The following is a 24,259-nucleotide window of genomic DNA, read 5'->3' as shown; positions in this document are numbered from 1 at the left end:
ATGCGCCTACCTCCAAAGTCGGAGTTCACCCTATGTAGTCTCTTGTCCAACCTCAGCCTGCATCACCTTTCTCTTTTGAATTCTCGAGCTCTCAAGCCTCCACGTGGTCAGATCTTTTTAATAGGCAATGTTGTTTGTTATGTCATTTAATATGGCTCTTACTTCATTAGCGTAGCAGCCTCTTTTGAATTCTCGAGCTCTCAAGACTCCACGTGGTCAGATCTTTTTAATAGGCAATGTCGTTTGTTATGCCATTTAATACGGCTCGTACGCTTTTTGACAACACTATGCCATATCCTCTGAGTCTATGCATGAGCCTACCTCCAGAGTCGGAGTTCACCCTATGTAGTCTCTTGTCCAACCTCAGCGTGCATCACCTTTCTCTTTTGAATTCTTGAGCTCTCAAGCCTCCACGTGGTCAGAGCTTTTTAATAGGCAATGTCGTTTGTTATGTCATTTAATATGGCTCGTACGCTTTTTGACAACACTTCCATATCATTCGAGTCTATGCATGCGCCTACCTCCAGAGTCAGAGTCCACCCTATGTAGTCTCTTGTCCAACCTCAGGCTGCATCGCTTTCCTCATCATGATGGCGTGTTGCATGAAAAAGACAACAAGAAAGTGCACATACAACTGTTAAATGCTCACGACTCACGTGCGATGGTCCTTGTGCTGCTAAACAGCTCCTTAAATCTAAGCAGCTCTCTATTGCAGGGTGCAACTCTTGAATTGAGGCACCTATCCCAAGTAGGGCATCAACAACTCAAGAGAGATTTCATGACAAGATCATGAATTCCTCCACGTTGCTTTGAGCAAATATGTATGTCAAATTTGGGACCCTCACCAAAGCACAAAAATTTATTAATGGGTATCCTTTCCGAAATTATCTTTGTGGGGTGGATAAAATATCTTGTAAACGTCACCGGTTATGAGTCCACATAGGAGCAGTTTTCATACTACTTCGCCGAATGCGAACGCAAGTCTCCAGATACATCTTGCATCTTGAAGGCCTATACCCTTTCACAAGACGTTGACCTGGATGAGAGTATGTATGCTTGATATGTATGTCGAATGTGATGCCCTCACCAAAGTACGTAAGTTTTTGATGGGCATCCTTTCTTGGATGTCGCTTGTAGTGCTTTGATTGGAGGGTATACTCAACATGGCTGTGGCAAGGAAGCTTTGGGTTCTTTTCACAAGATTCAAAGCAAAGTGCAAGCACTTTGAAAACCTCCCCCTGGATGAGATAATTCATGATGAGAGTGCTATAGTCAGGGGTTGTTCAAAAAGTTCAAGATGCAATGCCTAGAATTGTCTTGGTCAATATGTATGCCAACTGTGATGTGCTTGAGAAAGCACCAAAAGTGCTTGAGGAGCTTCCTATCCGGATGTCGTCTCTTAGAATTCATTGATTGCGGGAAAAACGCAACAAGAGCAGGGCCAAAAGGCTCTTGGTTGTTTTCAACGAATGCAAAGTGAGGGCCTCTCTCCAGATGCAACCACATAAGCGTGCATCTTGAAAGCATGTGGTTGTACGCAAGATGTCGACATGGGCTTATAAATTCACTATGATATTGTTAGTCAGGGGCTATTGCAAAAAAATTTCCATGCTTGGCAATGCCTTGGTCGAGACGTACGCTAAACGTGGTTCACTTCAAAAAGCACAAAACGTGTTTGTAGAGCTTCCTGTCCCGAATTGTTAGTTAGCGACTGTTAAATTCACTCTGATATTGTTAGTCAGGGGCTGTTGCAAAAAATTGACATGCTTGGCAATGACTTGGTCGAGACGTATGCTAAATCTGGTGCACTTCAGAAAGCACAAAGCGTGTCTGTGGAGCTTCCTGTCCCAAATGTTGTCCCTTGGAGTGCATTGATCACAGGATACTCGCAACAGGAGCAGGGTCGAAAAGCTCTCAGTTGTTTTTAGCGGATGCAGAGCAAGGGCCTCTCTCTAGATGCAATCACATACGCGTGCATCTTGAAAGCACACAAGACGATGGTTTGGACTTAAAAATTCACTATGATATTGTTAGTAAGGGGTTGTTGCAAAAAACTGCCATACTTGGCAATGCCTTGATCGATATGTATGCCATATGTGGTGCTCCTGTGCAGGATGTCGTCTTTTGGAACGCAGTGATTGCAGAATATGCCCAACAACAGTAGGGCCAGCAAGCTTAGAGCGACATGCTTGCAAGATGCACATGTAGGTGACAGCGTTTGGAGAAAGGCCTTCGCTTTGCACCTGTTGAAAATAGTCCAATGCAAATTTCTCTAAAAAAGAGATGGCGTGCTTGGCACTGCCTTGGTCAATATGTATGACAAATGTGGGACACTTCAGCAAGGGTTTTTTATAAAACTTGTCGTGTTTGGGAATGCCTTGGTCGATACATATGCTGAATGTGGTGCACTTTAGAAAGCACAAAACAAGCTTGAGGAGCTTCTTGCCCCAGTGCATTGATTGCGGGATAAGCACATCAAGAGCCGATCCAGAAATCTCTCAGCTGTTTTCAGAGGATCCGAAGCGAGGGCCTCTCTCCAGAAGCAATCAGATACGTGTGTATCTTGAAGCCATGTGTGAACGCAAGATGTCGATATGAGCTTAAAATTTCGCTCTGATATTGTTAGTCAAGGGTTGTGGCAGAAACCTGTCAGGCTTGGCAATGCCTTGGTTGATATGTACACCAAATGTGGTGTTTGTGTGCGGGATGTCGTCTTTTGGAATGCATTGTGATTGCAAGATATGCCCGACAACGGCCCGGGCCACGAAGCTATGGGTTTTTTTGAACAGGTGCGAAGCGAGGGCCTCTCTCTAGATGCTATCACCTACATATGCATCTTGCAGGCATGTGGCTTGATGCAAGATGATCTATAAAAGAGATGGCGTGCTTGGCACCGCCTTCATCGATACGTACACCAAATGTGGGACACTTCAGCTGGGGCTTTTTCAAAAAGTTGTCATGCTTGGAAATGCCTTGATCGATATGTATGCTAAATGTACTGCACCTCAGAAAGCACAAAACGTGCTTGCGGAGCTTCTACTCCCCAATGTTGTCTCCTGCAGTGCATTGATTCCAGGAATGTACGCCAATTGTGGGGCACTTTGGATATGGCTGTTTCAAAAAATTGTTGTACTTGGCTTCTGTTCTTATGCAAGACTCTCATATGGGTAAGAGAATTCACAATCAACTAGCGCTGCTTAGCAGCTCGTTGATCCATATGTATGTCAAATGTGGTGCCATGATGGAAAACATGAAATGTCTTTAAGGCATGCTCTTCGCTTGGAATGCGTTTTCTGTAGAATACGCCCAAAACTTCCTATCCCAAGTGTCGTCTCTTGGAGTGTATTGATTGTCGGATACACGCAACAGGAGCAGGGCCAAAAATCTCTTGGCTGTTTGCAACGGATGCAAAGGTAGGGCCTCTCTCCATATGCAATCACATAAGCGTGCATCTTGTAGGCATGTTGCTATACGCAAGATGCCGACATGGGCTTATAAATTCACTCTTATATTGTTAGTCAGGGCTGTTGAAAAAATTTTCCATGCTTGGCAATGCCTTGGTTGAGACATATGCTAAATGTGGTGCACTTGAGAAAGCACAAAATGTGATTGTGGATCTTCCGGTCCTGAATGCCATCTCTTGGAGTGCATTGGTTGCTAGATACGCACAACAAGAGCAAGGTCGGAAAGCTCTTAGCTATTTTCAATGGATGAAGAGCGAAGGCTTCTCTCTAGATGCAATCACATAAGAGTGCATCTTGAAGGCACACAAGACATTGTTGTGGGCTTAAAAATTCACTCCAATATTGGTAGTAAGGGGCTATTGAAAAAAATTGCCATGCTTGGCAATGCCTTGGTCGATATCTATGCCAGATGTGGTGCTCCTGTGCAGGATGCCGTCTTTTGGAACGTACAAACTACAGGATATGCCCAACAATAGCCGGGTGGGCCGGCAAGCTCTGGACTTTTTTCAGCAGGTGCAAAGCGAGGGCATTTCTCTAGACGCTATCACCTACATGTGCATCGTGCAAGCATGTGGCTCTATGCAAATTTCTCTCAAAAAGAGATGGCGCGCTTGGCAATGCCTCGGTCGATATGTATGTCAAATGTGGGACACTTCAGCAAGGGTTGTTCGTAAAAGTTGTCGTGCTTGGCAATGCCTTGGTTGATACATATGCTAAATGTGGTGCACTTCAAAAAGCACAAAACGAGCTTGAGGAGCTTCCTATTCCCAATGTCGTCTCTTGGAGTGCATTGATTGCAGGATACGTGCAATAGGAGCAGGGACAAAAAGCTCTCAGCTATTTTCATCGGATCCAAAGCGAGGGCCTCTCTCCAAATGCAATCACATACGCGTTCATCTACAAGGCATGTGTTTGTACGCAAGATGCCGATATGGGCTTAAAAATTCACTTTGATGTTGTTAGTCATGGGTTGCTGCAGAAAATTGTTGTGTCTGGCAATGCCTTGGTTGATTTGTACACCAAATGTGGTGCTCCTGTGTGGGATGTCGTCTTTTGAAATGCACTGATTGCAAGATATGCCCAACAACGGCCAGGCTGGGAAGCTATTGGTTGTTTTCAACATGTGCGAAGCGGGGGACCTTCTCCAGATGCTGTCACCTACGTGTGCATCTTGCAGGCATGTGGCTCTATGCAAGAGGCTCTCTAAAAGAGATGGCATGCTTGGCCCTGCCTTTGTTGATACTTATGCCAAACGTGGGACACTTTCACTAGGGATTTTTTATAAAATTGTCGTGCTTGGCAATGGCTTGGTCGATATGTATGCTAAATGTGGTGCACTTCAGAAAGCACAAAACGTGCTTGAGGAGCTTCATGTCCCGAATGCCATTTCTTCGAGTGCATTGACTGCGGTAATGTACGCCAACTATGGGACACTTCAACAAAAAATTGTTGTGGTTGGCAAACTCTGATATTGTTAGTAAGGGGCTGTTGCAAACAATTGCCATGCTTGGCAATGCCTTAATCGATATGTATGAAAGATGTGGTGCTCCTGTGTGAGATGTGTTTTGGAACGCACTGATTGCAGGGTATGCCCAACAATGGGCAAGCAAGGTCTGGGCTTTTTTAGTAGATGCAAAGCGAGGCCTTTCTCCAACCTTTCTCCAGATGTTATCACCTACGTGTGCATCTTGTAGGCACGTGGATCTCTGCAAATTGCTCTCGAAAAGAGATGGCATGCTTGGCACTGTCTTGGTGGATATGCATGCCAAATGTGGAACACTTCAGCAAGGGTCGTTTCAAAAAATTGTCGTGCTTACGAATGCCTTGGTCGATACGTATGCTGAATGTGGTGCACTTCAAAAAGCAAATCGCAGGTCTACCAACAGATTCATGTTCTCTCTTGGGAGTTCTGCTATCACATGGAGTAGCAAAGAAGCAACCCACAGACCGTCTCCCATTTGGACCCCTTTAACCTTGGCCCCGTGCTGAGATAGATCCGTAACCACATGTCTATATTTTAACCCTTGTTTTCATTTATTCTCCCACATTAAATGATCAATTTAATATGAGAAAACCATTTAGATTGGTTAGATATTAGGTTTTATGACACTTGGTAACGCAGCTTCAGGCTTTGCAATGTCCACTCCGTCTTGACTATCATGTTTGTTCAGAGCAGTGCGGTGATACGAAAGGTTAAATGCAATCTGTGTGCATCAACGATAATCACAAGGTGAATAAGCATTACCATTTTTAAAATTTTGACACTGAGAACACAGATAATGAACGCGTTGAAAATTGCACGCAGCCGTGGGAATGACACGTCCCCTCATATTATAAAAATTGGGGAGGACTGTGCAAACCCCCCATGCAAGGAGACTTGCATGTTTTAAAAAAAAAAAAACATAAAAATGGAACAACAAACAATTAATAACATTCATCTTGTATGATTACAAACATTGACGTTGACAAAACTCTAACTCTCTTTGTGGTTTTTTGCAAGGTACACCTCTGAAACACTATGATCGGTATCCCAAACACGCTCTCAGGTAAAAAAATTTAACACGCTTTGACTCTCTCTCTCTCTCTCTCTGTGCTTCATTTTAAAGTCTCACCTCCCAATTAATAAATATCTTAGACATAATTAATAGCATCAAATAATAGAATTTGTCGATTTTTATTTATTTAAGAAGGTTGAAGTGGCATATACAAATGACAAGAACTTAGACAATAGATCGTGAATCAAAGAATTGATACAATCTAAAATTCTGAAAACATATTTTGACATAACAACATCGGGACATGAAGATCATCGCGTTGTCAAAATAGGATTATGTCAACTTAAGGTAATAAGATTTGTGAAAAACAAAGCACAAGCGCTCTCTCTCTCTCTCTCTCACTCACACACACACACACATCATTTTTCTTCTACGTTCTTGTTTTCTCTTACCCTTGGACCCACTTTAACCCACTTTAATTCAATACACGTATGGCTTACGAAGCACTCTAGTTATTACTTGTTATATGCGTGTGTTTCACCCGTGGTCACGTATACATATGGGTGGCTTGTAATTGTCGCAACTGCTCTGTTTTGCTTAAGTAGTGGCCCTTTAAAACCTTCCGTGCCATTGACGTTCCGTGACGTGAAAATCATGGCAGCTTGACGTGTGATTATGATGACTGGGGCGGTCAGATGGCTCTTCAACTGCAGTGCGTGGAACCCATCGCCATCCTTCTTCTCGTTTTGCCTCTGTTTGCTTCCTTACTCTACGCAGCGCGAAGTGACCAGGTAGAGAGAGAGAGAGAGAGAGAGAGAGAGAGAGAGAGATTTGAATGAGCTGGTTAGGTTCAAGGTAACTGAATGAATTCAGCTAACCCAATGAGAGATTCAGACTCTAGATGACCAGATGACAGACTCAGACATTGATGACTTGACATCAGACTTTAGATAAATGACTATATTGAAATGAAATAAAGAGATCAGATTACAAGACATTGCTTCAAATTGAGAACTCAGGAATATTTGACTAGAAAGTACAAATGATACAAAGATCAGCAGTGCTTCTTGTTGCTTGACTTTAGAGGTCTTACTTTTGTAAGTCTTACATTTTGAAAGCTTAGGAGAGCTTAAGAGCACTACTAGTGGAGTAGAGATCCTAAAATGAGATGAAGGGGTTTTATTTATAGGTATTGGCACTCGGTCTGACTGATCGGCATAGTCGTACAATATGAGACTGCTGCCTCTACTTGGCATTTGACTATGTGGCATTTGACAACTTGTAGTAACTTTGGATTCAGTGGCTTGGCACGTCAGCAGTTTGTGACATCCCCCCTTCTTGAAAGAAAGTAGTTGTCCGCAATTACAGCATACTTGCAAAACAACTCAAGTTAGCTCAACAATTTTCGAGGCTCATTCCGAGGGACAATCAATTTTCTCATTCCAGATAGGAGCTCTTGATATCTTGGCTCGTTAGCTTCCCACAAAATCCTCATCCGATAAGGAGTCTCATTGCAGATCAGAGCTCTTGATATTGTGGCGTAGTAAAATTAGCCATCACACCTAGACCGTGCCGAACTCCAACAGGTGTCTTGATGCACTAAAATTACATACCCAAGCAATCTCATCCAATAAGGAATATTCAATGTACACATCACAATGCAACACAAATGCTCACATATGCATGCTACAAGATATAACGAGCAGAGCCGCTGAGCACTCCCCCGAGACAGACGGTCCGCGTTATGAAGCTACTCAACGACTACTTCGTTACTCTCCCCGCAAATAACGTGAAAAGGTCTCGGCCATGAGTTCAGAGGACTGGTATAACCAAACTCTCCCTAGACCGCAGCCTACGTCGCTTGGAGATTCAAGCATATAACCAAATGCTCCCTAGACATCTTGTCTGCATCGTTTTAGGTTTTCTAGCATACAACGAAACGCTCCCAAGACATCCCGTCTGCGTCGTTCCGAGGTTCATACAATACCAAAACAACATTTCTCACTACTTCACCCGGGAGTAAATCACCAAGCATTGAAACTAATATTAAAACTAGAGTCAAACAGTTCAAATCGGCACCAAGACAGGTTTATAACAGATACCATCCATTTCAAACAAATTTCAAACAATACTTTCTCAAACAGACTTCAAAAGTATTTAACTACAAAACAACTAGAAAATTCATTCAGGTTTTTGTTCGGACAGCCGAACTTTGAAGACGACTGGCTTTTCCTTCTGCGTCAGGGTAATGGTTCGGTTCCGGATGTGGAGTCGCATCATTCTTGTCGTGCCGAGGCATTCCCAAGAGAATGTCGCAATTGTCCAACTTCATAACGTGGAAATTGGCTTTTCCATGATAGCCTTGGATTGTCACTGGTGGAAGAGCACCAATAAGCGGCACCATTTTCTGAGTTTGCCTTGTAGCTAGCTCGGCTTCAATTTCTTCGCCCTCTGCATCATAATCAAAGTGGATCTGCTTCAAGAATTCTGGATGGATGAAGTTCTCTGTAGCTCCGGGTTAAAGAAAATAAGGGCTTTCAAACCGTTGACTTTGCCATATGCTCGACATGATTCATTTGTACTTTCAAGGCGTATGCCATAGATATCATGTACTAGTTCAATAACGGGTCTAGCTTTCTTAGCCGGAGGTGGTCATGGGGATCTTTCAGTCGCGAGAGCAGAAGGTTGCTCTAAAGGTGTCGAGGCTCGCTGAGGACGTGTAGGGAACGTGTGCCCTGTTTGAAAACATTCGAAGCATCGGCTTCTTGTAAAAAGGTTTCTCGTTGACGTTGTGTTAGATGAGGCCTTTGAGGTTGGGTTGCACAAGACTCCCGAGAATTTGTTCGTTGTTGCCGAGAGTTTTGGTTAGTGGCCGGAGTTGCTTCCGTGGTAAATTCCAGCTTTCCCTTCATCATTTTGTAGCCGACCGCGGCATGGTCCATAAGCTCTTTCGTGGTTGAGACTTGCCTGGACAGACAATATTCCTTCAATGGTGATGGTAGTCGAATGGTGTATCACTCGCACTAGTCCTCCAAGGAAATGAACTTAAAGAAGGACACCGGAAAGTAGACGTCGAGAAACCTTTAGGTATAGTCGTCCGTGGTCTCTGTGGCAAGCATTTTCAAGTTGCCCCATTCCGTCAAGATCCGGACTTCAAAGAGAGAAGTCACATAACTGCGTGCAAATATTAACTTGAAAGCTTGCCAGGTCCTTGGAGCATGCGGTTGCGTCGCGATTGAACTCCACCACTGCATGACATTATCTTTAAGAAATCCCGCTACTCGAGAAATCTTGGATTCTTTTGTATAGCTCCCCAAAGCATAGATGTTGTCGAATGGCTATAGGAACTGCAATGCTTTCTTCCGATCTTTCATCCCGTAGACTCAAGGTACACACAACTGCATGTGCTATTGCCGTTGGCTCCTACACACGAGACCACTGACATAGCCTCAACATGGGCTACCAACTCTAGCCTCCTGAAAAAGCAAGGCTCTGGGGGGATCTCCTCCTGTCAAGAGAACTGATTTGGAGAAAGAGAGACATGTCTTATGGAGAGAGCATGGAACATCTCCTCTCCGGTGCCTGCACCTGGGATGTGGTGCTTTGCATATGGATGATCACATCGTCTTTGTGTAGATGCCTTAAGAAGAAAAACGCAAGGAAGGTCTCCCTGCTGCCCATCACTTGCACTGTGGTGCTGTCCCAAGGCCGGTGAATGGAGGTGTGTTGGGCTGTCCAAAAAGACTAGGAAAGCTGCTCCCAAAAACGCTAGGAGCTGCCTCCCCTGCCCAACTTTTACCCTAGGGCTGCCCACTAGGGGCACCCTGCCTATCTGGAGTTGTGCACTTTGCCTCCCAATGGCATCGGTGCCCTGCTGTCACGAGACTGAACAAACTGAACAACTTTAAGCACTTCAAATAACAACTGAACTGAAAGAGATGCACGACACACGAGATGGGGAGTGGCGGAGTTCCACCCCAGAGAGCACTGGTCCCAAACCTTGGCGCCCCTTTCATTATTTCTTTATATTGCTTGAACTCAGTACAATGCCGATACTCCACCCTCTGCACCTTTGTACTGAAGCGTGCCAGAGAATGAGCCTTTTGCACATATATAAAGGCCCTTGGCCTACGAAAAGCCTTTAAACTCAAAAGCAACTGGCCCAAAAGTAGATGCCCAAAAGCTGCCAGCTCAAAAGCAGAAACTTGTACAGCTCTGCCACAACAGCAGTCAGTGTAAAACGTGGAAATCCGTATAGAGCTGCCATGTCAGCATGCCAACGTAAAATCCGAAAATCCGTACAAGCTATCAACGCAAAATCCGGGACTCCGTATTGTTGTCACGTCATCACAACCACGCAATCGAGTGTGTGTGTGTGGGCTTGCTTTACTTTAATGTCTTTGGGTCACTTGGGCCCCATCGGACGGGGTCCCATAAGTTGGTGGGAACTCTTCTTTAAAAATAGGCCACTTGGCAAGACTTTGTAAGTCGATAAAACTTCTTCAGCTGCTTCTGCTTCTTCACTTAGGGTTTAGGCCCCTCGCTCAGGATCTAAAGGCTGGCTCCGTTCTTCAGCGACTTGACACCTTAGCAGTTTGTGACATCTGCATATATAGCCGGTTGGCTAGCTGTCTACTGGTCCCCACGACCTCATGAATGGGAAAAACAGGAAATAGGGCACTAGAAAAAAACGAGGCAAGGCTGGGAAAAATACTCCCAGCTTGTAGGATCCACAAAATAGCCCTCACTCCCTAACATGTCCTTGGGGGAAACTGGGACAGACTGGATGGATCTAGAGAGATTCCATAACTCTAACACTCCCTCTTAGCTCTTGGAAAGGAAGATGGCTCAGTGAGCTGGAGTGAGCAATCGGCAACTATAAAGAGAGGGTTACGTGGACAAGGATATCTACAACAAGTCTCCGCAATAGAAAAGTATCTTGTAGTAAACGATCCAACTGCTACCCCTGAAAGCCGTCTAGGAAGTAAAATGATGTTTGCTGAAAATGAATCTAGCTCTAACAAGAATCTCGTCAACTCAACCAACTAACAAGTTGCACAACGAGCATCTGCAGAAGGTACTGTTGATGACCAATCCAAGAGAATGCATCATAATTAAGGGTAAAGGCATAAACTGCTGGTATCCGGATCATTTTCCAACTCTCTAGAGCTCCACCCTCGAGGAAAGAGTCGAAAACATGCACCTCTGGTTACATGCCACATGCCAGAATCTCCAAGCTGCTACGGGAAGTCCAAAGAATGCGGACAACCTCGATTGTCCGATGACGAAGAACCAAGGAAGTGCACCTATCACGATATAGAATGATGAACTGCAAATTGTACCTGAAGGAACTTCATGGGAACTGAGAGTGAAAACTAGTAATCTTCATCTGTTTGGAAAACATCCCGAGAGAATATCACCCGACTCTCACAGTGATTCGGGAACATACATCCAAAGGAACACACATCAATACTCAGACTGTGGCTAATACGACAACATCGAGAGAGCCTATTTCACAAACTGCTGACGTGTCAAGTCACTGTAGAGCAGAGCCAACCTTCAGATCACGGCCAAGGGGCCTAAACCCTAAGAAGAACAAGCAACAACACAAGAAGAAGTCCTACCAACTTATGGGACCCTGTCACAAGACGGGCACCACGTGCCAATAGAAAAGAACAGACTGAACAACTTTGAGCACTTCAAATAACAACTGAACTGAGAGAGAGAGAGACAACATGCTGCACGGAGTGACAGAATTCCACCCGAGAGAGTATTGGCCCTAAACCTTGGCGCCCCTTTCGGTATTTCTTTATATTACATCAACACAGTACAAGCCGGTACTCCAGACTCTGCACCTTCTCCAACAAGCATGCCAAAGAATGAGCCCTAACCTCATATTTAAAGGCCCTTGGCCTAAAAAGCAATTACAGTGAAAAGCCTTTAAAACTCAAAAGCTTCTAGTCCAAAAGCAAAGCCAAAAACTGCCAGCGTAAATCACGGAAATCCGTACAGCCTGCCACGTCATCAGCTAGCGCAAAAAGCGGAAATCTGTCCTTAGGGTTAGGGTTAGGGTTTTTGGCAGCAGAATTAGGGTTTGTAGGTTGTAGGGTTAGTGTTTCCAGAATTAGGGTTTGCAGGTTTTAGGGTTAGGGTTTCTAGAATTAGGGTTTCAGCAGTTAGGGTTTCTGGCAGAAATTAGGGTTTAGGCCCCTCTGTAAGTTGGCTCCATTCTTTAGGCTTTGACACGTCCAGCAGTTTGTTACATCTCCCCTTCTTGAAAGAGAGGAATCGTTCGCGATTACAGCATATCTGCAAAACAACTCAAGTTAGCTCAAAAATTTCGGAGGGACATTCCGAGGGACAATCAATTTGCTCTTTTTATTAAGGAGTTAGCTTCTCCTTTCTGCTCTTTTGATCAAGGAGTTAGCTTCTCCTTTCGTCCAGATCGGAACTCTTGATATTCCGGCGTAGTAAAATTAGCCATCACACCCAGACCGTAGTGATCTTCCACGGGTGTCTTGATGCACTAAAATTACATACCCAGGCAATCTCATCCAATTAGGAATATTCAGTAATTGGCACATCACAATGCAACACAAATGCTCACATATGCATGTTACAAGACATAGAAACATAAAGCCGCCGATGAACACTCCCCCCGCAAATAACCATCCAGGTCTGTGCCATGAGCTGTTCAACGACTCCCTCATCACTCCTCCCGCAAATAACCTAAAAAGGTCCGGGCCATGAGATATAGAGGCCTTTTACAACCAAACGCCCCGAGACCGCAGCCTGCGTCGTTTGGAGGTGTTGAGAGTAACCACTGCTCAGACTTCTTAATACTCCCCCCGCAAATAACCACAAGGGTCCGGGCCATGAGAAACAACAACAATACTCTCCCCGTAAATAACCACAAGGGTCCGGGCCATGAGTAAAAACAACCCTTTTCAATCATTCAATACTCCCCCTGCAAATAACCACAAGGGTCCGGGCCATGAGTAACAACAACAATACTCCCCCGTAAATAACCACAAGGGTCTGGGCCATGAGTAAAAACAACACTTTTCAATCATTCAATACTCCCCCCGCAAATAACCACAAGGGTCCGGGCCATGAGTATGAACAAGCATTCTCAAACATAATTTCTCACTTCTCCACCCAGGAATAAACTCACCAATCATTGAAACCAGTATCAAACCAGAGTCAAACAATTCAAATCGGCACCAAAATAGGTTCAAAACAGATACCATCCATTTCAAACAAATTCCAAACCAAGTTCAAACAGAACTCAAACTTAAAAAGCAATTTCGACATCAGTCAAGCTCGAAAAGTCAACAGACTTTCCATCCTGAAACCTGCACCAAAATTTAGGGTTAGGTTTCTTCCATAAGGTCGTAGCCGAGCACACATGGTCCGTCAGCTCTTGGACAAACAATGTTTCTTTGGCGGCGATGGTAGTCCCAAGAGATGGCAATCACACCGAACGTCCAAGGTTATCAACTCGAGAAGAGACATCTACTGAGAGATTTCAAGAAATTCAAGATATAATCTGCTAGGGTTTCCATGGCAAGCATTTCAGGATACCCCACTCTGCCAGAAGTTGCACTCCGAAGGAAGATGTCAGAAATTATATAACTTCGGGCAAATTTTTTTTTTTTTCTTGAAAGCTTGCCAAGTACTTGGAGTATGCTGCTTGGTAGCTGTAGACATCAACATCTGCATGGCACTGCTTCTGAGAAAACCAGTGACTTGAAACAAATCTGGATCCTTCTCTTGCAAGTGATCTTAATTGGCTTATGCCCTGTAAGACATGAGCGGTGAAGATGGGAGTGCGCCCGATGCGCGATGGAGTAAGGGTGGGAGTCGCTAATAGGTCCGGGTTGGAGGGCGAAGATCTCTCAAATAAAATTCCATCAATAGCTCTGTCTGCTCTTTTGTAGGACCGGTATGCTTTCAGAAAAGCACACGCCTGATGCTCTGATACTACTCTCACAAGACGGGCACCACGTGCCAATAGAAAAGAGCAGACTGAACAACTTTAAGCACTTCAAATAACAACTGAACTGAGAGAGAGAGAGAGAAAACACGTGACACGGAGTGGCAGAATTCCACCCCAAAGAGTATTGGCTCCAAACCTTGGCGCCCCTTTCGGTATTTCTTTATATTACATCAACACAGTAAAAGCCGGTACTCCAGACTTTGCACCTTCTCCAGGAAGCATGACAGAGAATGAGCCTTAACCTCATATTTAAAGGCCCTTGGCCTAAAAAGCAATTACAGTGAAAAACCTTTAAAACTCAAAAGCTTCTGGTCCAAAAGCAAAGCCAAAAACTACCAACGTAAATCACGGAGATCCGTACAGCCTGCCACGTCATTAGCCAGCGCAAAAAGCGGAAATCTGCCCTTAGGGTTAGGGTTAGGGTTTCTGTTAGCTGTAGCGGAATGAATGTTGTATTTTCTCAAGATTAGTGATCTTTACTGCTCAAGGTTCCTTTTAGTTCTTAGGGAAAGAGAGAGCTTTTCGTCTTATAGAGAGTGCTGTGATCACGAACAAAGTGAGTGGATCTTGTGCGTGCAAGTGAATGAGATTGAGAGAAGGAGAGAGAAAGTTACGACACCGAGAGGTTGTAAAACCCTCCTCCGAAGTCCCCACTCTCGTCGGCGAGAGTGGTCTACTTTGATTGCACAAAGGTGTACAATGCGTATGCAATGGATTGATGCAAAGTTGGACTATGCCGATGACGACGACGGCTTCGTGGCTGAAAACTGTGATTGGTTATGGGCTGATCTGGACCTCCTGTTATCTGCTAGCAGTCCACAAAGGCTTAGAGGCTGAAAATCCGGTGACTTCTAAGCGGCTGAAATTCCCTGTTTTGCTGAGGTTTTAGGGCTGAATAAAACGCTGGTTCTAGGGTTTTCACGCTGCGTTTTTGGAGACTGTTACCCGCTGGAAAACGCTGATGATCTGCTATGTTTCCAAGGTTTGGAACTGATGTAAAAACGCTGAATTTCCTGCAGTTTGAAGGCTGATTCTGGCTGCGTTTTGGTGCTTGGAAACGCTGCTGATTTTCAAGGCAAAGCTAGCGATGATAGGATCTAGTTGCTGCTGCCTGTTGACGATGAAAAACCTCCAAACTTGGTGGTGGCTGGCTGGCGTTAGTGCTGCTGAAAAACGCTGCTGAGGACCAGAGATAAATGCTAGGTTTACTGTCTTGCTGGCGATGTGGGCTTGATGAGGAAACACCAGATAGGGGAGGTGCAAGCGGAGGATAAAAACGCTGGCTGATGGAGGGTGGCCTCGCCAAGGTAGGAGAGGTTCTTGCTGAGAGAGGGTTGGACACCTGTTGCTTGGGGAAGCCTGATGTGCCTTTGCTCATCTGCCAATTTGTGCTAACTTGGGTTTGCTTATATATTAACTTACCCAATTTGCCCTACTGAGTACCCAACAAAAGTCACTTAATAAATAAGTGAAAAATGTCAAAAATAGGGAAAAATGGGATAAAGTCATCTGAAAAATCTCCAAACTGACTCTGATGGAAATGCTTATGCTTATGCAAGGTGTAACCAGAGGATATGCATCTACACTGAGTGACTGGGCATGCACGGTCTACGAATAGACTCACAAAAGTGCCAGATCACTTCTAATCTAACTTGACTGGACTTGACGGAAACCCTGCTATGGTGTAGCTTGTCCACGGACACATAGGGTTGGGATATGTCACGTGACAGTTTCTGTAGTTTTAGGGTTTCTGGCAGCAGAATTAGGGTTTGCAGGTTTTAGGGTTAGGGTTTCCAGAATTAGGGTTTCAGCAGTTAGGGTTTTTGGCAGAAATTAGGGTTTAGGTCCCTCGGCCACATTTGTAAGTTGGCTCCATTCTTTAGGCTTTGACTCGTCAGCAGTTTGTTACAGACCCCGTCCGATGGTGCCCATGAGACATAAAGGAATTAAAATAAAGCAAAACCCACACACACAAAGGCTTGCGCATCAGCTGATGACGTGGAAATTGTATGGATGCTCCGAAAATTGCGCTGACAGTACTGACGTGGCAGGTCGTACAGGTTTTCGCGATTTGCGCTGTTGACGTGGCAGTTGTACGGATTTTCGTGATTTATGCTGACAACTTTTGGGCATTGTTTTTGGACCAAATGCTTTTGAGTTTGAAGGCTTTTCATGTAAACTGCTTTTGGGCCTAGGGCCTTTAAATATGAGGCCATGGGCTCATTCTCTGGCATGCTTCCTGGAGAAGGTGCAGAGTTTGGAGTACCGGCTTGTACTGTGTTGATGCAATATAAAGAAATACCGAAAGGGGCGTGTAGGGTGCAACGGAAGTGAATGTTGAAATTTGCTCAAGATGAGTGCTCCGAATTGTGCTCAAGGGTTCCTTTTACTTACGGAAGGGATAGCCTTCCGTTCCTTTAGTGAGAGAGTGTAAATGATCACAAACAAAGTTGGTAAACACTATGGATGAAGGCGCTGAGACTGAGAGAAAGAGAGAGAAGAATACGACACCAGAATGTTGTAAAAACCTCCTCCAAGGGCCCCACTCTCTATGGTGAGAGAGGTCTATGCTATTGATTGCACAATTTGGTACAATGGTCATAATGCAATGGACTTGCCGACGATGTCGACGATGATGTTGACGACGACGAGACGGGCTGAAATCTCAAAACGCTAGGGGCTGAAATCTGCAAATCTTGTATCTGCTGAATTCTAACTCTATGTCGGTGAGGACGGTGATGACGATGACGCGACGACGATGCGCTAAAAACGCAGATGCTGAAATCTGCGAATAGCGGGCTGAATCTGCAAACGCTGGCTTATCTGACCGTGCGGCGAGGATCTGCTGCGAAAAGGTGAGATCTGCGAGGTTTGGGGGCTACTGTGCGGAGTCTAACTGCTGAAAACTGAAAACGCTGATGCAATTGATGTGCTTGTTACCGGGAATCTGCAAAATGCTAGGATGATCTGCATGTTGCAAAAATGCCAGGGCTGATCTGCTGTCTGCAAAACCCCAAGGCTGATTTGCAACTGCTGAAAACGCTGGGAGTCTTGATGGCTGAAAACGCTAGGGAGTTCCACCGGTCTTGCTGAGAAGGTGCACTGCCAGACAACGCTAGCGCTAGCTTTTCTTATATACTTGCTTAGCCAATTTGCCCTACCCAGTTTCTTAACAAAGTCACTCATTAATAATAAGTAAAAAATGACTAAAATAGAGAAAATGCGTTCTGTGCACTGTAAAATACTCATGATGGGTATTGACTGTAATTTTGATGATCATGCTTTGTGCAACCAGAGGATATGCAACCACTCTAAGTGCTTGGACATGCACGGCTTGTGAACAGACTCACAAAGGTGCCATAAAAATTCCTAAGATGACATGAACCTTGGACCTGAAGTAGCTTGTCCACATGCACATAGGGCTAGATGTGACGTGACATCCCCTCCTTTAAAGTGAGGTATTGGTACCGAATTGTATGGCGTGGAGGGAGATCACCAATAGCGTTTGGAATCCTCGGAAGGACTCTTCGCCGGCCCACTCTGATGCGTGGTCGTGCGATACTTGAACTTCATAAAGGTCTGCAACGCTTGCTTCTTTGGGCCGCGGCGAAAGCGACAAAGTCATCTGTGGCTACGTCATTGCTCCAACTTCAGCTATGGACGAGGAGTGTTCATCGGCGACTTTATGTTTCTATTTCTTGTAACATGCATATGTGAGCATTTATGTTGCATTGTGATGTGCCAACCACTGAATATTCCTAATTGGATGAGATTGCGTGGGTATGTCATTTTAGTGCATCAAGACACCCATGGAAGATCAGTGCAGTCTGGGTGTGATGACTAATTTTACTACGCCGGAATATCAAGAGTTCCGATCTGGACGAAAGGAGAAGCCAACTCCTTGATCAAAAGAGCCGAAAGGAGAAGCCAACTCCTTAACAAAAAAGAAGCGCAAACTGATTGTCCCTTAGAATGACCCTTGGAATTTTTAAAGCTAACTTGAGTTGTTTTGCAGATATGTTGTAATCGTGGATGATTACTTTCTTTCAAGAAGGGGGGATGTCACAAACTGCTGACGTGTCAAGTCATTGAAGAGCAGAGCCAACCTTCAGATCACGGCCGAGGGGCCTAAACCCTAAGAAGAACAAGCAACAACACAAAAAGAAGTCCTACCAACTTATGGGACCCCGTCCAATGGGGCCCAAGAGACATAAAGGAATTAAAATAAAGTAGGACCCACGCACACACATACAAAGGCTTGCGCATTAGCTGATAACGTGGCAGCCGTACGGACGCTCCGGAAATTGAGTCGACATGGCAGGCCGTATGGATTTCCGCGATTTGCACTGTTGCAGTTGTACAGATTTTCGTGATTTACGCTGGCAGCTTCTGGGCATTGCTTTTGGCCAGAAGCTTTTGAGTTTGAAGGGTTTTCATGTAAACTGCTTTTGGGCCTAGGGCCTTTAAATATGAGTCCATGGGCTCATTCTCTAACATGCTTCCTGGAGAAGGTGCAGCGTCTTGAGTACCGGCTTGTACTGTGTTGATGCAATATAAAGAAAGACCGAAAGGGACACCAAGGTTTGGGGCCAATACTCTTTGGGGTGGAATTCCACGACTCTGTGTCGCGTGTCGTCTCTCTCTCAGTTCAATTGTTATTGAAGTGCTAAAAGTCTGTTCAGTTTGTTCTTTTCTATTGGCACGTGGTGCCCATCTTGTGATAGCCTACACCCATTCTCAAAGTGAATCGGGAACATACATAATATTGAGACTGCGGCTAATACGACGACATCAAGAGAGCCTATACCCAAGCTTTGCAAGAGAAGTACAAGGTGCTATAGAAAGCCACCAAATAAACTGTCAATCGTCTCCGTTGCACATGGAACCACTAGAACTAAAAGGAAGTAGTCCATAGAAACTGACTTCCAAACTCCCTCTGAAAGAAGAACATCCAGACCATGGATAACTGCCACAACTCCGTAGCAGTCTCTACTTGTGTAACTGGATCACCCGAGGTAGGAAAATATACCTGTTGTAAGGTGCAGCGGAATGAATGTTTGAACTTTGCTCAAGATGAGTGCTCCGAACTGTGCTCAACGTTCCTTTTGTTCTTATGGAAGGGAGAGCCTTCTGTTCTTAATGAGAGAGTGCAATGATCACAAACAAAGTGAATGGACACTGTGCGTGCAAGTGTATGAGACTGAGAGATAGAGAGAGAAGAGAACACGTGTAACAAACTTGGACACTCCAAGTCAAGAATCAACCGCGACAGCACCAAATAACCACTTCAAAACAATTCACAGATCACAATAGATTTGCACTGGCCCGGCGGAGTTCCGTGCCTAGGGATATTGGCCCCAAAGACTGGCGCCCCTTTCGGTATTTCTTTTTGTATTAATCAATCATCAAAGTACAAGAGAGCGGTTAGGGTTTCACTCTCAGACTCTGCGTCCAGATGCTCTGAGAAGTGAGGCCCTCACCACTAATTTAAAGGTTACAAGGGATGCCCAAAAGCAGAGCCCCAAAAGCTTTTAAAATCAAAAGCATCAGTTCTCTCTCTCTCTTAGAGAGTCTTTTCTCTTTTAAAAAAAAAAAAAAAAAAGCAAAAGCAAAATTCGCGTAGCTCATCATTTTCCAAAAAAAAAAAAAAAATAATTTTTTTTTTAATAATCCGCCTCCGCGATTTTCGGAATTTAGGGTTTTTGGCAAAAATTAGGGTTTGCAGGAATTTTAGGGTTTCTGGCAGAAAGTAGGGTTTCTGCTGTCCGCCACGTCATCACTTTGTGACATACCCCCCTCTTGAAAGCATTGTAATCGACCGCGATTACGCCTGCAAAACCGACAAAAGCCATAAACCGTCTTAGCAGACACTGACTGTTAGTACCTACGTACTAGGAACACACATCTAGCACATGTACAAAATCGACAATCACATCACACGACATCACAGGACATCACCAGACATCACAGGACATCACATGACATTCAACATTCATTCGGATCTTAGACCATGATTTATCGGCAATGTAGCTAGCAATCACATCTAGGTCCAATCGGGACCTCATCGATGTCCGATTGACTAACCCCTATTGCAACCATGTCTATTCGAGATCAATCAGACCAAAATGCTGCAGTCATTTCGGCTATCAGTTCCTGCACTCACAAGAAGTCAAGAACAAATCAGTATCATAATCAGGAATTCCATTTCATAAAGTCATCCAGCAGAATACTGTCAGCTCTCAGTATCCCTGAAGCTCAAAGAGACATCAGTGACTTTAGTATCAAAATCGAGGCATCTGTTGACAAAGGAGTGGAGTAACTCCCCTCTTGTGCATCCCACTGCACCAGATCTTCGGCCAAGCTGAATTCTGGGTTCCATTTGGAGTAGACTATGCTAAACCAAAAGCATCGAGGTAAAGTTTCACAATCTGAGGAGTATCTGCTAGGTCCTCCTCCTCCATCCACTTCGCATCAAGTGCAGGATAATTCTTGAACTTAACCAAGAACCGCCTTCGAACTTTACCCTTATTCTTCGTATCCTTATGTGCCAAAATCTGTTCAGGAACAAGGATCTCCTCGTTTTCTTCCACTTCGGGTTGCTCATCAGGCTCCCCATCATCAGGCACATCACCCTTAACAGGTTTCAAGAGACTCACATGCAATGCATTATGAATCCTCCAAGTATCTGGCAGTTCCAATCGGAAGGAGACATCATTTATCTTGTCAGTAATCTGGAAAGGTCCGTAGTATCACATACTAAGCTTTGGAAAAAGCCTCTCCTTTCCCTTCTTCTTTCTTAGGCGTGCCTTCTCAAAAGTAAGAGCACCCAATCATCCTCCTTCAGTTTCCAGTCGCGACGATGGCGATCCGCTGCCTTTTTCTGTCGTTCTTGAGACTTCTGTAAAGTCTCGTGAACCTTGGCAAAAGCCGTATCCAAATCTCGCGAATATTCATCCGCTTCAAATTTCTAATCTTTCGTGCTCAGGAAGGATGGAACCTTCGCAGCAGTTTCAACAATCTCTCATGGCGTCTTCCCCGTCGAAGAGTGTATCGTGTTATTGTAGGCAAATTCCACCAAAGGTAAGTTCTTTTCCCATTGAGTCTTCTGATGCGAGATACAAGACTTCAATAAATCTAAAATCACTGAATTGGCAATCTCAAATTGCCCGTCAGTCTGCAAGTGGAACGATGACGAGAACTGCAACCGCGTCCCAATGTTCTCCCAAATTGCCTTCCAAAACAAACTCATAAATCTGGGGTCTCTGTCGAAGACAATCGTCTCAGACGTGCCATGTAATCGGAAAATCATCGTGATCATTCTGTATTCTCGGGAGATAAAAAAAAAATGAAATCCATTTCAATATTTTCCCAAGGGCGGGTGGGTGGGTATGGGTAAAGGCTGTAACAATCCCTGTGCCTTATGCCTGTCAAACTTGACCTTCTAGCATACCAAGCAACTGCGCACAAACTCTTCCACATCCTTCTTCAGTCTCCGCCAAAAGAAATCTCTCTCTACCCCTTTCATGGTGGTAGCAATGCTGCGGTGACCCGTAAAAGGTGGACAGTGGCAATCAGTCATAACCTTTTCCCTCAACGGCTGTGTAACGCACAACATAGTCTTTTTCATCAAGTAGCCTTCTCGAAGGGAGTATTCAGCTACTGTCTCCGTGTGAAAATATCTGCAAAATCTATATCTGTGGCACACTGATCGACCATATCCTCGAAGCTCCTATGATGTATCGCGGAAATAGCCAGAACCAACGGTTTCCGAGACAAAGCATCTACCACCACATTCTTCTGTCCCTGCACATGGACAATCTGGAAGTGAAACTGTGACAAGATGTTCGCCCACCGCATCTGCTTTTCCGAAAGCTGCTTCTGTGACAAGAAGTAGCGCAAACTCTGATGGTCTGTAAAGACAATAAAATCCGCTCCGAGTAGGTAATGCCGCCACTGAGTAAGAGCATGGATAACCGCCAAAAGCTCTTTCTCATAAATCTGTGCTGTCATCTCCGGCCTAGAGAACAAACGGCTCTCGTAAGCTATGACATGGCCTTCTTGCATCAAGACCGCACCCAGACTACGACCACAAGCATCACAATATACTTCGAATGACTTCTGCAAGTCCGGCAAAGTCAAAATAGGTCCCGTAGTCAATTTCTCTTTCAATGTCTGAAAGGCAGTCACCTCTGTGGGTCCCCACGAAAAAGGTACTCCTTTCTGTGTCAAGATATGCAAAGGGGAAGCAACCTCTGCAAACTTTCGTATGAACCGCCTGTAGTACGAACACAGTCCCAAGAAGCTTCTAACTTCATGGACATTCCTCAAATCGGGCCAATCACGGATATTCTCTATCTTGGCCGGGTCCATTCGCACTCCTGCTGCTGACACAATGTGTCCCAAAAAGTGTATCTCTAGTAGGAAAAATTCACTTTTCTTAGCATTAATCACTAACGTGTGATCTCGTAATTGCCTGAAAGACTTGAAGCAGATGATCTCTGTGTTCTGCCTCATTCTTGGAGAAAACAATGATGTCGTCAAAGAAAGTGCCAACAAATAGTCTGTACTCTTGAAAAATCCTGTCCATCATCCGGTTAAATGTCGCAGGAGCATTGGTTAAGCCAAAAGGCATCACCAAAAACTCAAATAACCCAAAAGTCGTCCGAAAAGCTGTCTTGTAGACATCTCCTGGCGCTATCCTGATCTGATGATATCCACTCTTCAAGTCAATCCTGCTAAAGCACGAGGATCCCTGTAACCTGTCGAGTATATCATCGATCCTAGGAATCGGAAATCTGTTCTTGATGGTGATTTCGTTGAGAGTGCTATAATCGATGCACATTCTCCAAGATCTGTCTTTCTTCAAAATCAACAACACTGGAGAGCAATACGGTGAAGTACTAAGCTGGACAAGACCCTTTTCCAAGAGGTCTTTCACTGAGTTCATAATCTTTTCATTCTGTACTCGGCTCACACAATAAGGTGGCCGATTCGGTGGTGTGCTTCCAGATATCAGATCAATGGTATGATCTTCAGGCCCTCTCAAAAGCAATCGGCATGAGCGTGGAGAAAAAAATCTTGGCGTTCTTTTCTTCAGGTCAAAACATATTCAACTTTTATCCATGGTTCAGTTCTCCCAAAAGAATGAGTAAGAAAACTGAAGTTCATCAAGTACAATCTCTAAGCCCTTCATTTATCAAAGTCGCTTTCTCGGCCCGGTAGTCAACCACGGCGTAGTTCTTGTGGTACCAAGGGATCCCGAGTAGAACGTCACTCACGTGCCCTGAACACCCCTGTCATTGCAAACGAAGTTTGCCAATGCTCGGTGTAATGGCAACATCCCATCCGGGTGCCAGTCGAACTACCTCCGCCAGTGGCGTCAGTCTGTCGGGCGCAGTTCCAAATCGAGCCGCCAATTCCAAGTGAAAAGAAGTTGGCCTTGGCTCCTTCAAAAGAGCTTCTTGATCCTTCACTTTGCCCCAAAAAAAAACGGCAAAGTTTGTACTTTCATTCATTTGATTCGGTGCAAGTCCCACGCCATGTGGTACCAGTTCTGCTTTTCTAGCTGCCTTTTCTGCCACATTCCTCAGCTGCTCTCGAACTCTCAGACCTGTCGTCGTCTTTATCATTCTGTTCTTTCTGTGCCTTATCAGGGCACTTTGCGGAAATATGTCCATGTTTCCCGCATCCAAAGCACTTCCCCTCTCTGATGAAGCGAGCTCTCTCCTCAGGAGTAAGCTTGGGTCGTGCATCCTTTTTTTTTCTCTGGGTTGCTCTTTTTCATTCTACTTTCATTCCCAGAAGTCTGTTTGGCTCGTTGTGTCATGGCCTCATCTGTGGGGTAGGTCAGACTGCCAGAGTGAATGGCAAAGCCCCGCTTCGCATGACTCATCAACTCCTGAATAGAAGCTGACTTCTGTTCCAGGCAGTGATCTCGGATCTCTGTAGGTAGACCCAAGGTAAACCGCTCAATTTGTTCTCTGAACGAGATCTTCTTGAATGAAGAGGCGGGTAGAAAAGAGCTCCAGAATCTTTCACAATAAGAATTCACTGTATCGCTCTTGGTCATCCGGAGATGGTTCCAAGCAGCTCGTATATCTCGCTCAAACTCTTGAGTCAACCAAGAAGAAATAAAAAGCCTCTTGAATTTCAGCCATGTAACTGGCACAGTCTTGCTTAATAGAAGCGTGGACCACCAAGTACGAGCATTCCCCTCAGAGTAAGAGGCAGCTCTCAGAATCTTGGAGTGCTCTGAATAGCGTCCTCCCGCGAAAGCGATGTCAAACTGCTGTATAAGAGAC

At 44.8% G+C, this 24,259-nt stretch overlaps 1 protein-coding gene across 2 annotated transcripts in view; it reads left to right on the top strand.

Moving 5' to 3' along the window:
- The first annotated feature begins 6,525 nt into the window (after window positions 1-6,525).
- Window positions 6,526-24,259, top strand: part of LOC147428176 (uncharacterized) — a 121,697-nt gene continuing 103,963 nt past the window's right edge. The window contains exon 1 of one of the 2 annotated variants that reach the window (XM_086496593.1): window positions 6,526-6,750. In XM_086496593.1, the coding sequence (XP_086352719.1) occupies window positions 6,635-6,750 (116 nt within the window). In that variant the 5' untranslated portion in view covers window positions 6,526-6,634. The remainder of the gene's footprint in view (window positions 6,751-24,259) is intronic. The other variant, XM_086496592.1, reaches the window with a different exon arrangement.

This window comes from Adiantum capillus-veneris, chromosome 23 (genome assembly GCF_014529385.1).
Source record: "Adiantum capillus-veneris isolate H3 chromosome 23, ASM1452938v2, whole genome shotgun sequence".
Lineage (NCBI taxonomy): Eukaryota > Viridiplantae > Streptophyta > Polypodiopsida > Polypodiales > Pteridaceae > Adiantum > Adiantum capillus-veneris.
The sequence above is the reverse complement of the archived record's forward strand: the minus strand, read 5'-3'. Positions and strand labels throughout refer to the sequence as shown.